Raw genomic sequence first — 18,849 nt, forward strand, 5'->3', positions numbered from 1 at the left:
CTGTCTCATTTCTCTCTTTTACATTTTGGCCCAAAGAAGCTACTTTCATACTGTCCAGCCACTGAAAAATATTTGTGGCTATTGTTTCTCTTGCAATACATTCTTTAATTTATATTGCAAGATGAAACCTGCTTTGTTTTATTAAATTTACTGCCTATGCACTGAACTTCTTCTAGTCAAGTTTTACCAAATATATACCTGATGTCTACATTCTTAACGTTTTGGGAGCAATCGGGGATAATGCGGATCCTGGTTATCTGTGTGTGCTGCTGGACCTGACCTCTGCCAGTTATAGTTACTGTGTCCAAAGCCAGCCCTGACTCCTAGACTGTTACTAGGTGTTCTATTCTGATCCACTGTTTCTCACAGTTCTTATGTGCTACCTACTTCCTTGTGTCTTCCAACATGTGGTCTATGGTGCTGGAGCAGGGTGAACCCAGGGGTTGTGACCTGGGACCAATAGGCAGCTAAGTCCAAACCTCCATTGGGGAGTGAATGGAGAATACCAGCTGGCTCCTAGATTCCTGCTCTCACATGGGACCATTTTTGAACTTTGGCCCGACTCATTCCAGTGTGATATTGTTCCAGTTTCCAGATGTTACTTCTTCCAATGTGGTTTCTCCTCTGCAGATTAAGCTTCCAAGTCTAACTTGTTCTATGGTGCTTCACACTACTAAAAGCCGGCTTTTGGCCTACAAATTCCAGGTATGCCTACCACCTTTCATTTGGAACTCCCAGGAACACTGTATGTGAATACAGTGTTACTGGGGTGTCCACAATGACACAGCAGCCATCCTGACACAGTTTAACAGCATCTCCCAGGTGGTGTTTATCCCATCTCACCCTCAAAATCAGATTAAAGGAGAATGCTCTCCTTACTGTATAGTATTTCGATTTATTTATTGACACATGCCTCCTATGACAGTGTCCTTATTCCCATGCCCAATTAGCTTTGAAAATAGCCAGAACCGATTTGCCCCACTTCATGCAGTAATTATCTGTTACCTGAGTGAACTCCGAATATTACGTGATGGATAGCAAGTGGTGAGATTAGGCTGAGACTGTGAAGCAGTTAACCTTGTTTGTCGTTGGTGTGGAACTAAAAAGAAAAGAAAAAAATCTTTATACTTTGCTGAGAAGAAAAATCAGCTTCCTTCATGTTGTTTGTATGTAAAAGTACTAGACACACATTGATATTCAAATATATCCAATGAAACAGAAAATCATGATTTTAAAATGCATATACTGTTTTAATACATATTCAGGGACAATCACCTTAGCAAATCCTATCTCTAGATGAATGTTCTACTTTCTACAATTGGATATCTGGATGTACATTGAAACACATTTCTGACATTTTTTTTGAGTATTTCATGGTAGAAATGACTATTGGCATTGAAACAGATGGAGCACTTTATCTGTTTTGTTTTTAACTTTCTTATGTAGTCATACTGTTTTTTACACTATACAGTGCAGACTGCAGACAGGGTGAATGTAATCAAAGCAATGTTTTAAATTGCCTGGGCCACTTGTAACAGCTTTAAAAGCACAGAGAAAGGGGGTGTAGTTTGGTCATAATGGAGAGCAGCTGCTGATCCCTGCAGCTCCTGCTAACCGCCACTCTATACCTGGCTCAGTCGGACAAATAAGTACAGTACTGGCACCTCTGTTATGGCAAGGAAGAAGGGGAGGCCTGCTGCTGATCTCTCTGAGGCCAAAAATGGGGGATTGCTGCCTATCCTATCCTATTGTGGACAGCAGAGCACAGGACTCATCCGGCCTCAGCACAGTGGATCCTCTCCCCCCTCTCTCTGTCTGAAGAGATACCTGCGTTTCTAAGGGAAGAACTACAGATGGAAGCCTCTGCAATGGGTGAGTCCTCCTCACTCCTCCTATTTCCTCCTCTCAATCCTGTATGGGAGAACTGCCTGAGGCATTAATACCCACGCAGAGCAGAGGGCTCCCCTGGGACCAACACCAATATATTAAAGATCTCCCCACAAAGGCAGACATTGCAGCTTTCAGTAAACAAGCGGAGGACACACACACACAGGCTTCCTTGAGCTTAAATCCAAAACCTCCCAGCTGGAGACTAGGGTGGAATCCCTGGGAAACCAATATACTTAGACTAACTCTGCATTGCAAGCTGTGCAGGTTAGTCTGGGGCAACAAGAGCACAAAATTCATTCTTACTTTCACAGCTTGATAATTATGAGACTTGGAGTCACAGGAAAAATATTTGCATATAAAGTGTGCCGGAAACCATAAAAACCCTTGGCTTGAGCCCAACCTTGCTAATGGTGTTTAACCAAGTACTGGACAGACCCTTCCAACACTCCATAGAAATCGATCATGCTCATAGGGCATTGGCCCCGCATAATCCTATTGTGAGCAAACTGAGAGATGCAATTTGTAATCTGTTACATTTTCAGGATGCCAGGGCGCCATCATAAAAGTCATGCAGAGGAGGTTGCATTCTGGAGTTTGGGGGGACAAAACTTTTTTTTTTTTTATAGGAGAGTGCCACATACAGTTGGGATCTTCCCTTTCAACTAATTGGCACTATAGAGGGGGTTACAATGTCCCTTCCAGATAAAATGCCCCACTTTTTTAAGGAAAGTGGGGCATCTGTTGGATGTGGAATTTCTGGACTTTCTGCAATTAAGTACAAAGCCGGAATGGCAGGAGCCACGCCGCATGCGGAAAAGAACCCTTATCAACCCGATTCTCCTCCAGCAGGCACCAGGAAAGAGTGACATGCTAGTTTTCCCCCTCGGTTCTGCTGACTCTAATAGGCTCTGGTCCTAGGCTCCCACTTGGGCCTTTGTATTCTTGGATTTCCCTAAGTACTAAAGTGTTGAGATAACATTTGATGATATTTCCTTGGATAGCCTGGGGTGGACAATCCTGTTGGGGCAATGTGATCGCTGTAACAATGCTTTCTTTTGTAACTGGATGTCTGTTTTTATTGTATGTTCTTATTGGTACGTTTGTACTTCCCACAACTGTGTAAATAAATATTTTTAAAAAAAGCACAGATAAAGAATTCATAGACTTAACAGATATTTAAAAATGTATTGACTATGCTTTAAACAAACTACAGCTATTTTTTAAACTCCATGCACCAATTGGTATGGCTGTTTGTACCTTTGAATCTCTCCACAACTAGACCCTCTAGGTGTGTTCCATGTCATCTCTTCCACTAGCAGCACAAAATATTCAAAAAAATGTGGACATTCATTAAATAAATGAAACTAACAGCAGATGAGAAGCGATCTTTGTTTTTTTTTTCTTTTATTTGTTTGTTTTAATAAAATAAGAAAGAAAAAAAGGCATCCCCTTTCTGTCCTAATACTAAGAGTCACCAACCCACTACTTCAGGCATATACTGTAGCTCAGTACAATTGCTGGAGATGGGCGTGCATACAGGCCCCTTGCCACGTTACTATCATTCCTATGACCATAAAGCGTACCTATAGCCTAAGCATTTTTAGTTTTTAATTGAGTAGGGAAACAGGTTATGACAACATGCAATATGTGAAGAAGTACAGAGGATATAACAATGGGAAAAATGTACAGAAAAGACAGAGTATGTCAGCAGGCAATATGTACAGAGAACAGTATGTGCAAGAGAAGTGGGTGGCAAGTGTTATTTCATGCTACTTCATGGAATTTATATCTATAATTTTGCTGTAACTAGTATTATATTATTACTCCTGAATGTGGAATGCTGTGTTTACCTAAACTGAGTTTTCAGCTCTGTAGTTTATAATGGTCAGTAGTTTGCTATATACTAAACATTTTAAAAAAAGACACTTTTCTAAGGAATTTAAGAGTTACATTTCACACAGAAAATGACTTACAGTATAAGGTCAACTGTGCATTGCAGCTGTTAAGACTCATGATGGCTATTGCTGGGAGAGTGATACCCAGCACCCTAGTAAGATTAGATTATTGCAAGTATAGTATAATCAAAATCGTGATCACCCTTTACTTGAAAACAACGAGTCTGTAAAGAAAACCTTACTTGGGCTGAGAACAAAAGAGATATTTAGCGCACTAAGAGGAAATAGTCCAGATATCTTATATGATGGCTAGTAAATAAACCACATAAGTAAAGTCCTTAGAGTCCAAAAGTGGCTAATTGATAATCCAGCAATGCTTGACTTAGTGCCAGCTGATTCGTATGGTATGGTACAGCCTGATGAAGGAGCACGCATGCTCTGAATTCATGCCACGCCTACTGCTGCTGTATCCAGTGCTGACATCACTCATACCCATGCTGTGGATCCACACCAACCAGGAAGTGTTCGGAGCCACCAGCACAGCCAAGGACAGCACATTGGAGACCTGCCTGCAGCAGGACTGGACAGAGTTGCACAGTGGTTGACACCAGTTTGGCAAGCGCTGATTTGACTACTATTGTGAGTTGCTAATTTTGTGGAAATAAATGATTTGTTTTTATTGCTGCACTTAGATTGCTCTGCTTCTCTTCTTTTTACTTGGATTGAGAGCTTTTGTACAAGTGTGGAACAGATGAACAGAGCCCAAGCATTTTTGTGAGGACCAAAGTGACAGAAGACTGAACATGCTGTGATTAAGCATACCTCTATCTCTTGTTAAGTGCTCCTGACTGAGCTCCAGAGGTCTTTTCTCACTCTAAGGAGAAGAACTACAACAGCCAAATATTAGTTGAACACAATATATTGTATTCAGTCTAGAATAGCATTGTATTGCCCCAACCAGTAAAGCAGCTTGTCCCTCCTCCGCATAAAACTGGCCTGTAGGCTGTGGGCTCATCAGAATCAGGAATCTCCTTTTAAAAATAATGGATCTCCCAGATACTCCCCACCCCCCTCTACGTGAATGAGTAAGGATTACATAGCACCCCTACTTATTCACACACAAAAAAAAGTAAACTTGAAATAAAGATACAAAATGTTTGACAATTCGCTTGTTAAAAAAAACAGAAAGTCCCTAATTGCAAATACATCGTCAATCATAATATATGCTGCACGCCAACTCATGGAAAGAAAAAATCCCACAGGCGATCGACCCTAGCACACATGACTAACCTCAATGCCACTCTCCTCTGAATGACAGCTTCCCAAGCTGTTATCAGTTATATAAAGAAAGGAGTGGGAATAGTGTTGCCATCATTAAGTCAATATGGCTATAACCATATTTGGTCAATGTCATGGTCAAACACCCAAACATCCAAAGTTTGGTCTTATATTTAGACCAAACCATTGGTTCATCCCTAATACAGACTATTACTGTCATGAATATTATCAACATGCTAACATATCATTTTATTGTGCCCTATACTTTGTCTTTGATCACATTCCTCAGCCTGATATTAATTTGAGAATCATGTTACAATGTTGTATATTTTCTTGTGTTGCTTTTAGCACTGGTGAGCACATTGGATTTGTGTGAAGTCTCTCAATTGATCTTTACATTGGAATAAAATTGCATCTGAGCTATAATATCATTGTGGTGTCACACTGCGACTGTGTGAAATAAATTGATTGCGGTTCTTGATTAAAGACGTTGATTGCTGACTACCCATGTAAAAGTAACCAATATGTTGGTCCTCAATATTATTAGATCAAACTGAAACTGACTGATTAACTGATATGATATGAAAAGTACTGCATACATTGTCAGCACTATAAATACCTGTAATAAATTAATAAAAGAATGAACAAGAGCAGCAATAAATTGCTTTAGTATACTTACACGGTGGGCTTTTGTGAGTGTGTGCCTGTATGTGTGCATAGCACACGAGATCCCTGAACTTATCTAGCTGATCATACACAGATGTTCAAAATCTAAATAATACTACTTTTGTGCTTTCAGTTATGTTAAAATGTGTATCACTTCCTCACCACCCGTTTTAGGCTTCTAAATACAAGCCAACAGCACACATTGTGGGTGATTTCAGCACAACCCCATTCACTTGGATCACTTATAATGAAAATACCCGTAAATCCCTAACCCTTTACTATATAGGTAAATCGTAATAGTTTAAGTTCAGTCTTGTTGTACTTAGATTTTTAAACTGTATAATAGCTTACTGACCAACAGAAAACCATAATTTTCTTTATATGGACTACAATTTTTTGGTTTTAATTTGGCTTTGTACAATTTAGCTGTTCTTGTAGGGCAGGCATTTTGGGTCATTGTCTCTTTGGAGCTTCACTGCAGATTCAACCAATATAATTTTATTTGCTCAAATATTGCAAGTTGATCTAATGGAGAATCATGAAATTCAAGATTCCAAGCAATAACTTATAATTTGAAAGAATTGAACAAACCTTCATGCATATATTGATTTAGAATAAAAATTAATCTGCTTGTTTGCAATTGTGATTCACTGACTAATTTGTAAGTGCTACGGCACACCCTATTACTCCCATTAATATAATATTTACTGATAAATACCTGCAAAACTTTTCATTGTGACATAATCACCAGAATCAATGTCTGATCTTGTAAATTTCTCCAGGTTTACAAATGGAGGTCGAGCTGGTTTCCTTGGCTTGAGTCCCAAAACAGCTTCACTCGGCAAAACTTTTAACCTCGGTGGGCTGGACTTTTCGAATTTTGCTTTACTAGTTGTTACAGTATTAGCATGAATTTTTGCAGTATTTGTATAATGTGAAATGTTCTCAGATGGCTTTGGTACTGGTAAAGGTTTAATAACAGGTAATGAAGGCCTTTTGAGAGATGCTTCTTGATGGCTTGCAGTGTTACTTCGAAATGAGAAACTTTGGTGTGACTGTAGATGATTCCCGGCAGTCTTGAAAGGGTCACTCTTGGGGGAATTTGCTAATTCTGGAGAAGATATAGCTTTGGGTACTGGCTTCTGGAAAAAGCGGTCATTTGCAAGCTGAATATTTGGTTTTGCTGGAATAACAGGCTTTGCTCCAGGTCGTGGTTGTGTAATAGGCCTAGCACCAGGATTTTCTCCAAGCTCCCGCTGAAATTTTGATTGAATACTTTTAAAGCTGTCACGGTGCTCCTATAAAGTAAAATAATTTTAAAATCATTATACATATAATAGATTGTTATGCATACAGTAACTGTCAAAGGACTATTGTGCAGATGAAGTAAATATACTTCAGACTGTAGATTTAAACAATTTTTTAACAACCTTTTCCAACTAGTACTAATAGTATATAATTGTTCAGCTGCTCATTTACTTATTTTCTGTCAGTCAAAATGTCAATAGGAAATCCAGATATTAGCAACATTGCTGTATTTATAATGTAAAGTTAACTAATGTTACAGTCTCCATTTTCAGCTGGTGAACCATAATACTTATGGGGACCTGAAACAGTCATTCCCGCACATCATCTTTATATTTGACACACTTCAAATGATGATTTTGTATTAAAATTCTAATTTGCATACACTGAAATTTCCGCCCTGCACCCTGTGTTCAATTTTCACTCTTAAATACAACAGAGAAAAATGCATTCTGACGGTTAATAAATGCTATCACATGTACCTGGATTTTTATTTTTTTATAAAATTTTAATGAATGCTATCACATGTACCTGGATTTATACTTTTTATAAATTTTTCCCTAGATGACTAAATGCCAAGAATTTCTGCACATGCTATAAACATAAATACAAAAACTTGAGGGCATTCACTATCTAAGCTATAGAGTCCCTATGGTCAAAATTTGAAATCATATATAAATTTCCACGTTGTATTTCAAATAATTATAGCCTACTCGTGTTAATATGAATGATCTTGAAGTTTGAAATCTTACTTTTGTAAGAATCCCATACATTTACCTCCTTGAATTCTGTGAAAAAAATCTTCCCTATACCTTGTTACTATTCACTGCTTGTCACACATTTCACAGAGCAGGAACTGCTGAGAGGAGGAGTTTCATAAACCACAGTCAGTACAGAAATCAGTACAGAAATTACTGCTTGCAGATAGCAAGGTAACATGGGATATGTAGTCCTTGGCAACTGTAAAGCATACAGGGAATCAAGGAAGTTATGGAAAGATATGACCAGCAGATCGGCATCAATCACAAAATGAAGGAGATAACAATACAGTGTAGGCTGTGACTATAGATCTTCTTTTGGGGTCTGCAGCAAATGGAGAAAATGTGTATGTCATAAACTTTACAACACTGTAATTGATAGCAGAGCTGCCATTTTAAATAATACTTGCATTTAAAGTAATATTAAAATCAAAAACAAAAATGTAGTGCACCTTACCAATCTTTTAATGTGGTGACTGCATTAATATTCCTTTTTAGGCTTTTTGTTTCCTTGCAACTCATCTGAAACTTTCTTTAACAAACCAATCTGCCCAGCAAAAGTTAGAGGGTTAAGTTAAACACATAGAATGATCTGCTTTTAATTATTTGTGTAAAACCTTTATCCCCCCCAAAAAAAAAAATACTGCTTTAACTGCTTAAAAGCTTTAGCTTAAGTTCATCTTTAATTTGTTAATCAAGTCCATCTAAATCTGCTAGTATAGCAAATACTCCTCTCCTAGACTGACAATGCTGCTTTCCAAAGATGTAATTGTTGCTCTTTCAGTGGAGTGGAGACACCGTAAGACAGGAAGTGTGTTATCAGTTGGTTCACCAAATGAAATTAAGGAAAAAAAAGTAATGAAGCTAATACATTTTGGGAATGGTAAGCTGCAATCTATTACATTTTTGTTTTTAGGTTTAATACCATTTTAAGACACAAAACCATTTTAATCTTCAGAAAACATAACTGTTGAATAACAATTATATAGTATGATAGGTTATCTTCTACTACAGTGGTCTCCAAACTTTGAGGCCCTTTGCCTGCCTTTATCCGGCCCTTAGGACACTATTCCTCCCACTGATACGACGCACTATTTCTCCCACTGACGCTAGCAATAGAGCATAATGCCACTCACACCAACAGTGGGGCAAAATTCCTTCCACTAACACCAGTAGTGGGACAATATTCCTTCTACTGAAACCAACAATGCAAAAATCTACCCCCAGCCCCACTGACACCAACACTAGGGCATTATTCCTCCCATTAGTACCAATGATAGGGAACTGTTCTTTCCACTGACACCAGTGAAGGAGCACTATTCCTCCTTCTACTGACCACAGGTGTTATGCAATTTTTTTAATCCCACTGACCACCAGGCCTGGGACATTGTTTACTGCCACTGCCACTGGGGACTTACCTACTTCCACTCAATATAGGAACATGCCTATCTCAGATAGAAAGTGGAGTGTGCACATATTGGGCCCAATGATCCCTTACCTTTTCAAACTGCTCCTCAGTATCAATCACAAAGGCTAGAAATCTTTTCATGTTAATCCAATGTTTTGCTTAACATTCCCATGGGACACTGTGACCTTTTTCTAGGATCTGGCGATAGTGATTTTGGCTGCTAATTGCAGAAAAAAACACCAATCGCTAGCTACAGGTTCATTTAATACTATATAGAAGCCCCAGTAACCCTGTGTATTGGAGCAAACATTCTATTGAAAAATACCTTAATTTGGGGACACTGTCACCAATAATAATGCATAGTATCCATAGGATCACATCCCCTACAACACAAAGGGTAAGTATTCTGGTATATTTCGAAAGGTGGTATGGAACTAGATACCTTTTTATCAATACTTTGAGATTAGCTTTGATGAGTTAAGTATGCCTGTAAACTGTAAACTTTATGCCATTGTTCTACAGTATAGGTGTTGGACATGTGCAATTCGTTTTGTTTTGATTAGTTTTTTGGACAAAAATTATATTTTCGGACATTCGGATGTATCTGACTCTCTGAATGGACACAAATAAATGGCAACAAATCCAAAAAAAGGTTATAACAAAATTAACAGATGCATTTGTTTCATTCAGATGATATCACATGATTCAATAGTGGTTCTGACCCGTGGGGAAATTGGTTCAATTTTCTAATTCAGATTTGGATAATGAACGGATCCAAATTGTGTTCCAATCGTTAATTCGGATGCACATGATGCCAGCCAACATTGTCCAAACAGCTCATGCCATTTCTCTTGGTGGGTTGGACTAGCTTCCAAAAATATTGAATCTGTGCGGTCCGATAATATATTGAATATATAGCAATCTTTAGGAAAAACTGCATCTAATCTACTCAGACCAACAAATATATAAAATGAATGATACAGAAGATACAAAACGAATTCCAAAAACGAACCAGTTGAACATAATGAATATAGTTAAATGAAATTCTTCAATGAACGAATGCATTCGAAAAAAACAAAACGAAGCAAAATGTTTGGAAATGCACATGTTTAATATTTGTATCAACAGAGAGGTCCCTGTCCCACTTTCCCATATATGAAAGCTTAGTGGGGTTGCCAAGTAATAGCATAAAAACTGCTAATGTATTTTAACTTGTTCGCTTATTCTGTCATGTGTTATGAGAGTTTGTGTGCTAAACGTACTCCTTGGTATTAAGCAACACTTGTCACACTGCCAGGCAGACTCTCTGTGCTGTGACAGGTATTGCTCTTTTTTAACAGTTCCTTAAACCAGCTTCATGTTGATAGGGAAGTGGGCTGACAAAGTGAAGAGGAAACAAAAGGGTCAGCAGTGAGACATTGAACAATACACAGGTGCTGGTCTAGTGGCCTGTCACCATTAATTGACATAGATGTCACAAACAATGCCTTTACCAAAGATAAATTGTTTTCACAGTAGTACTAAAAACTAGACAGCCTGCAAATAGACATTTCTGCAGTAATTTAGAAGAAAATATTTAAATGTTTACTAGGAACATCAGTATATAGGGGCAAAATTAATCCGAATTATTTTATTCATACACAGCTAAAAACAAGTAACAGAGAGATCTGGAAGCCCAAGCAAGATTGTTAGCAACATATTCCTGATTACTGGGTATATCATTAGTGTTGGTACAGAGCTGCCTATGATTGGCATACATGATGCAGTAACTAGCATTAACAAAACAGTCTTTGTTTTTCTAAGATCCCCCCCCCTCTTCAACTTATTTTTTTCTAACTTGTAGATCCTGCTGTTTTTTGTTTTTTTTTCAACTTCCTATCACAGACCAAGCTGTGCAGTGAAATTGGAAGTTAAACTGGCCATAGACTGTATGAGAATTCCCTCAGTGGGTGACCCTGTTGGCTGCCTCCCGCCTAACATCCCTCAGTTGAAAAATTGAAGGAGCTGAAAGGAAAATTGCACAGCAGTCACATTCCTGACATCCTCCCCAGCATGCTCACTTGCGGGAGTATTCATCTTCCTGTTTGTTTTCCATGCTCTGTCACCTATGTTTTATAATGCTGCACTGTGTTTCCTCTATAAATCAAACAGACACTTTTAAATGGTGAAATCAGCAAGGATGATGGTAGGATTATGGCAGGTGATGGTGATTGTTGTACACATGGGAAACTATGCATATTGCACAACAAAAAATGATATGGCAAATCAATCTGCAACATCCAATGACTATTTAAAAATAAAGACTGTCAAGCAAAATTGTAGAGCTTTACAGCTGATGCTTGAGCAAATCATGGTTTGGTTGGTATTATTCCTGGCTTTGCTCTCTTTCTGGGAAAAAGTACATGGCTACAAATTATTTAGAGGGATTGTTTACACATACCATAATGATAATATGTGTCTTGAGAAAATTGTACAAGGAATGCATAGACTAGAACATTGACAATTATGTAATGTCACAAAAAAAAGTTGGAACAGATGTTACCCTATATTTTTGTATCTTCTTACTAATGTTATCATATAGAGCATGTATTGCATAATATCTAGAAATGTAAAGTTTTTTTCATGGAAAGGCCAAGGCTTGGGTGATACTGTGAAAACCATGCAGTCTTTACTACTGTAATGTAAACATCGTCCAACAATAGTATGTTTGCAGGAGACCTACTTAACGGGGGACACTACTATCCTTTTTCATAAGGCCAAATTTCTGTATCAATACCACATACTCCTCATTGCACGAGGTGTAAGTATCTTGGTCTCTTCCTCTACCTCATTTTCCAGTAAACAATGCCTCTTAGATTCGGAGGTGCGATATATATTTCTGATCAGTGTGCTGAATGATAGGTTCCTCCCCCATACAAAGATGAGATGTTGAAGCAAATTGCTAAATGTATGTCACCGACTTCCACTACTGGTGCTGTTCTAAATGAAGCTAAGGATAGATTCCATCCATCTAGCACTGCAGGGAATCAAGGTGATGCATGATTTGCTAGGCAATTATGGGAACTAGGCTTGACTGATGTCTGGTGACTTAAACAGACGACAGCAAGAGAATACTCCTACTGCTCAAGTACATACTTGTCCTTATCTAGATTAGACCTCACCCTCAGGCCTCCCATAGTTAGACTCAGTAGACTCAGTATCATATGGATACTCTTCGACCATTTGCCCCTGATGGTAACTCTGGTGTCCAATGGGCAGGCTGTACCTATAGCATAGAAACTGACCCCATATTTGTTATCCTTACTAATGACAGGGGACTCTATTGATTATCTGCTCTCTGAGTTTTTCTACACAATAAGGGCACAGTCTCTGTTAGATGCCATGAAAGCTTATTTACGGGGAACCTTATTTAAAGTGTTACTAAACCCACAACAGTAAAACCAGTCTGTATATGCAGTAAAGCATGCTTCATATACTCACTGTGGAACCTAAGGGGTTAATCCTTTGCATTGTGTAAAAAGACTGATCCTGACTTCTCTGATCCTTCCATTCTTGCAGTGTCCCCTTCTTATCTCATGATAAGAAAAATCTTGTGGAGTCAGTCTGCACATGCTCAGTTTAGTGTGTATTGCTAGATAGGTTTTTTTTTTCTCCTTGGGAGAGTGCATGTGATCAGCACAGGGCCCATCAGCTCTGGCCAGACAGAGGTCAGGTGTTTTGCATCCTTCTAGAACAGAAGAAAACTCATCCTACAAGTTTTAACCAGTGCTCTGCTGAACACTGATAAAAGTCACAAGACAGTTCTAACTGCTGATGAGAAAAGGTATTTAGCAGTTTATATTTAATAAAATAATTGCATTTCCATATTCTGTGTACTGTGGGAGAGCAGATAAAGTGCAGGGTCCTGGGTTTAGTAACACTTTGAGAGTTCTACTATTAAAAACTCATCCAAGCAGTGGGAAGCAGATGTGATGCAGGAGGTGAGGCATGCAGAGGAACATTTATTACAGACCCCTCCCAAACTAGGCGGTTAGCAAGGTATTTTCAAATTATCAAAATTATCAAAAGTATTATGAAGAGGGAGAACACACAGGGCACATGTTGGCAGTAATAGCCCAAGCTCAACAGGATCCTATGTCTATAGCAGTGATAAAAAGCTTAGATGGCATGGTGGTACACAACACGAGCAGTATTCTGACAACATTTACTGCTTTTTATTCCTCGTTTTATGTGTCTAAGGTAGCTGAATTGACTAAGCCCTATCGGACAGTTTCTAGACACACTCATCATCCCCAAACTCAAAACAGTTGACAGAGAGCACCTGGAGTCCCTTCTCTCTGTGGAAGAATTAGAACTGGCGGTATCACAAACCCATAATAACAAAGCTCCGGGGCCTGATGGCCTACCCCCTGAAATCTATAAGCATTACAGTTAAGTTCTTTTACCTGAACTCTTATAGGTGCTGGAAGAGGCTATCAGAATTAATACACTCTCAGACTCTATGGGATTTATTTACTAAAGCTGGAGAGTCCAAAATCAGACTCCCTTCTGCATAGAAGCCAATCAGCTTCTAACCTCAGCTTGTTCAATGAAGCTTTGGCAGTAAAACCTGGAAGCTGATTGGTTTCTATGCAGAAGGGAGTCTGATTTTGGACTCTCCAGCTTTAGTAAATAAACCCCTATGAGTCATGCTATGATAGTTGTGCTTCCAAAAAAGAGTAAGGACCCATTATTACCAGAATCCTACCATCCTATCTCTCTCCTCACATCTAACATCAAGACTTTGGCAAGGGTTCTTGCGAATCAGTTATCTAAATGTATCTCTACCCTGACTCACACAGACCTTTTAGGCTTTTTACCTTTTAGGGCAACTTCCATGAATATCCAGCAATGTGCACGAGGGCTGAGGCTCTCCTGGGACTCTCTCTCCTCATTGGCTGAGACACAGCTAGTGAGGAGGAAGAGGGGGCAGGACTGAGCCATGCTTTATGTGCCCCATAGACATACAGAGACAGCACAGAGGAGCAAGCATACACAAGTGCCCCCAGAGCAAGTTGCTTGCTCTGGGGGCACTCAGCAATGAGGAGGGGCCAGAAGCGCTGACAGGGAACCTGAGAAGAGTAGGACTGGGGCTGTTCTGTGCAAAACCATTGCACAGAGCAGGTAGGTATGATGTGTTTATTATTTTACAGAAAAAAACAAGGCTTTAGAATCACTTTAATGAATAAAAAAAAAACAATGTAGAGTTTATTACAAAGGTTCATACAAGTAAACATCTGGGTAGCTGTGGTATAACAAGTCCAGGGTATGAGAAAAACAAGCACTTGTTGGAAAATTTAATAGGGAAAACTCAATGGTTGGGGCAGGCCTCTGTTCCCAACACACAGACTGGGATAAAGAACAAAGGTTAAAAGAAAAACAGAACATAAATGTGAGTGGTAAATCAATGTTATGTAAACTTATTACACAATATTAAAAAAGCCTACAACAAGTAAATAAGAGAGAATACACAGACCCAAAAAGTAAGCAAGTTCCCCAATAATTAGAATTATCCACTTGGATCAAAAAAAGCAAACCTAATGCATTTCTTCTTTATCTGAATACAACAAATGCACAATAGTGTAATGCTGAAATAACAAAGAAAGAAATACATGTGAATAAAGTACATGGATCAGATAGCTTGCATCTATGAGTCCTTAAAGCATCAAGCTCAATTTTTTTCTGTTATTATTTCTGTTTTTAAAAACACTTTAACCACTTCAGCTCTGGAAGATTTACCCCTATTCATGACCAGGACATTTTTTGCTATTCAGCGCTGTTTCAACTGGTAATTGTGCGGCCGTGCAAAGCTGTACCCAAAACAAAATTTATGTCCCTTTTTTCACACAAATAGAGCTATCTTTTGGTGGTATTTGACCACCACTGGGATTTTTTATTTTTTGTGATATAAACAAAAAAAGACCGAAAATTGTGAAAAAAATATTTTCTACTATCTGTTATAAAAAATATTCAATAAACTCAAATTTAGTCATACATTTAGGCCAAAATGTATTCTGGTACGTCTTTGGTAAAAAATCCGAATAAGTGTATTGTTTAATTTACTGAGAGGCATGTTGAGTCCATGGAGGGATTTATTTTTTTATTTTTTGCCCCAAATGTTTGGAAAATGACAAAAAATCTATTATTTGTCATTCAAATAATATATTGCTCACACATGCCATGGGTATATGTGGAATAACACCACAAAACACATTCTGCTACTTCTCCCAAGTATGGGGATACCACGTGACAGACTTTTTGGCAGCCTAGCCACATAAAGGCCCCCAAAATCCAATGATCACATCCAGGCTTTCAGAGGTCATATTTCTTAATGTCGCTTCCTCACTACCTATCATAGTTTTGGAGGCCCTACATTTTCGTTTTCTTTCTTCATTATCCAAAGACTTGTGGCAACAAATGAGATCTGCGAAATTGGAGTGTCTACTTACCAAAAAGGGGGCATATGGGCGGGGGGGGAGGTGCTTCTACTATCCTGAAATTTTATGCCCAACATTAGAAGCTTATGTCACACATCACCCACTCTTCTAACCACTTGCAGGCCAAGCCTTTGCATGCAAGCAGGGGGGAGAGAGGGGTGGGGGTGATTTTTAAAAAAATGTTTACACTGTCCGTTTCTTTTTTTTTGGATCACTTTTATTGTTATCATAGGGAATGTAAATATCCCCTGTGATAGCAATAGTCAGTGACAGGTACTCTTTTCTGACAAATCTGGGGTCTATTATACTCTAGATCTCTCCTCTGCCCTTAGAGCATCTGATCACACCAAGATCGGTTTGATCGGATGCTTTCCCAATTTATATATGGCACTGTTTATATCTGGCAAAACGGAAATGATGAAATGCTCGTAGCTTCTAGTTTCTTAGACCATAGAGATGTTTGGAGCCATTCTAGTCTCTGATCAGCCTTATGGTCAGTTGGTGGAACTGCTAGCTGCATTCTCGGGTTCCCCTATGGGATGGGAGAGAAAATGAAAACCAGGGATGGTAGCGGGAGAGGGAACATCCCTTTCGACTGCTTGTAAAAGCGATCCAGCAGCTAATTAGCCACTAGGATTGTTCTTCATGAATGCAGACCATCAGCTTAAAAATACGATACCAGTAGCTGCAGGCATCATCCTGGCTCAACCACTCAAAGTGCAATGACGTACCAGTATGTTGCCGGTCCTTGTTGGGCATATGATGAATCGGATCTGTGGACCAATATGACTGCAATTCATTCTTTTTTGTAATACCCATGTTGAGGGTTAGGCCCAAAAATGTTTTAAATTCAGAAACCGTGATATGTTTCCATGCAAACTTGGATGGGTAGCAATGTATTGTTGTGCGTATAAATTGCTTTGGCCCACAATCAATTCATACAAATCTTCCATAAAAACAACGGAGGGGCTTAACACTAGTGCTGGCAGGGAATAGGGCTGATCCTGCTAACACTGCATTTTTGGCGACACTATACTAAGGATGAACTAGTATAGTTCTGTTCATGATCAATATATTGATCCATTCAAACACTATACTAGTAATGGGGGTGATCAGCAACCTATATCGTGAGTGCAAAAGTGTGTGCTAGCTGACCCTGGCTGGGAGGGGTGCTAACTGACCATGATGTAGCTAGTGACAGTGATACAGTGATCAGTGAAAAATTCTATATACTGACACTGTATTAATAGCACAGGCTGGGTGACGAGGTGATCAAAGGGTTAATAGGGCCAATCAAAGGGTTATATGTGATAATCTAACATGTGTGTGTGTGTGTTTGTGTGTAAAATGTAGAGCTTTTACTGAGTGTGGTGTTTTCTCTTCTCTCCCTGCACCAACGGGGGGGGGGGGGGGCAGTGGAGGGCACACTCATACGTGCTCACGCCAGGAGCTTTGCCCAGAGCTGTTGTTCACCCACACATTGCGGACGGTTTGCAAGTAAATACAAAAAAAGTTCTCAATGATTTTATAAAAAAAAAAATAGCATAGTAACATTGTATTACTCGGGGGGTCAGGGATTTTTGTTTACACTTTGCATTGCAGGAGAAATAAAGATTATTGCTCTGCGTTGCAATGCTTGCTTTGAACTGTCATGAATGGGTTAAGTTCATGACAGTTCAAAACACAGTGATTGATTGGCTCCAGTCTCCAGTTGATCACATGATACAAGGTGCATAGCGATCACTTGACCACTGGGTCCTGTTTGCTGGGATCTGTATTCTGCTGTGACACAGTGGTCACGGGGGGAGAGCTGCATGCCCACTCGGATACGCAGCGCCCCCCTGTGTTAGGACATCCACAGCGACATACGGAAACGTCGCTGGTCCTGTAGCTGCCACCCTGTCCGCAGTACATTGTGGGTGGGCGGTCTTTAAGTGGTTAAAGGATATGTTCACCTTTGTAAAAAAAAATATAAATGCACATCTTTTTGTAGGTAAAAAAAAATATTAATTCATCATTTTTTTTTTACTAGGAGCTTGCCAAGCATTTCACCTGAGTCAAGGGTCCTGCAGACTGTCAGTGTATCTGTGTGCTCGTACCTCGTACAGGCAGGCGGTTATTGAATGACAGGAAGCATTAACTACTTCATTGAAAACTACAAGTTGACAGCGGCAAAGGCTATTGGTAGCTCTAGTTCTCCCATTTACAGAACTCTGTGAATAAACAACGTGGTCGGGTGGGCGGAGCCCTGAATGGCCAAGTTTTTTTAAAATAGTGACAACTGGTATGGGGAGAGGATCCTTAGCTCCCTATCACAATGGGGGATTGGGGGGGGGGTTGTGGGGCTGCTGCAACAGTAACATGTTACACCCTGGATACGGGTGTAACGTAGCATGTTAAAAAAACTTTAAAGGAACTTCTCCTTTAAACACTGCATTATTGTAGAGCAAATGTGGTACCAATATTTAAAAAAAATGTTTTACCTGTTAATAAAATTATGAACTTCACTTAGTAATTATACACTAAAATTAAACTTCTATTTTATGAAATGTTGGTATGGATTGCAAGAGTGCATGTTAGAAAATATCATAAGAGATAACCACAGGGATTTATTAAGGTTGTTGGCAAATAAATTTACTTTCCTATTATAAAGAAGAAAGCCGTGGCTGTGGGTATAATATATTTGGAAATGCTGAAGCATTTGGCACAGTTCCTCACAGACAACTAAAATGTAAATGAAGATCTTTTGGTTTAGTAATTTCAGTATGTAAATATAAAACTGGATGATAAACTGCATGCTTCATGATCAGTGATACATTTTGTAAATTAATGTGCAACATATATATTTTTTAGTTTTGGATGGATTAGGGAATGGTTAATATCACTGCAAGGGTTATATTTGTTATCCGTGTTCAATTGAGAACACAGAAACAACAGGAGATAAAAGGAAACTGGCCAAGCTTAGGGGAACATTCTCTTGCACAATTGTCACTGCTAAAGTGTTTGAACATTTCCTCTCTATTCTTGTGAGTACTAAAAAATTCTTATTCTCCCTCACTTTCTGCCTTGGTGTCAACGGTTACTAGGATAAATAGAGATGATAAATCTATCCAGCAGGGACACAAACAGTTATAACAACTTTGCAGGGTTGCTAACCTCTCCTTATCCATCCA

The 18,849-nt window shown here is 39.0% G+C and overlaps 1 protein-coding gene across 1 annotated transcript in view; it reads right to left on the reverse strand.

Annotated features, from left to right (window-relative positions):
- Window positions 1–18,849, reverse strand: part of LOC149454045 (FYN-binding protein 1-like) — a 320,960-nt gene that overhangs the window by 277,642 nt on the left and 24,469 nt on the right. The window contains exons 2-3 of the mRNA XM_089687844.1: window positions 6,448–7,027; window positions 1,006–1,099 (exon numbers count right to left, since the gene is read on the reverse strand). Coding sequence (XP_089543970.1) covers window positions 1,006–1,099; window positions 6,448–7,027 — 674 coding nt within the window. The remainder of the gene's footprint in view (window positions 1–1,005; window positions 1,100–6,447; window positions 7,028–18,849) is intronic.

This window comes from Staurois parvus, unplaced genomic scaffold (assembly GCF_062004578.1).
Source record: "Staurois parvus isolate SC_StPar_1 unplaced genomic scaffold, SC_StPar_1.0 ptg000439l, whole genome shotgun sequence".
Classification (NCBI taxonomy): Eukaryota; Metazoa; Chordata; class Amphibia; order Anura; family Ranidae; genus Staurois; species Staurois parvus.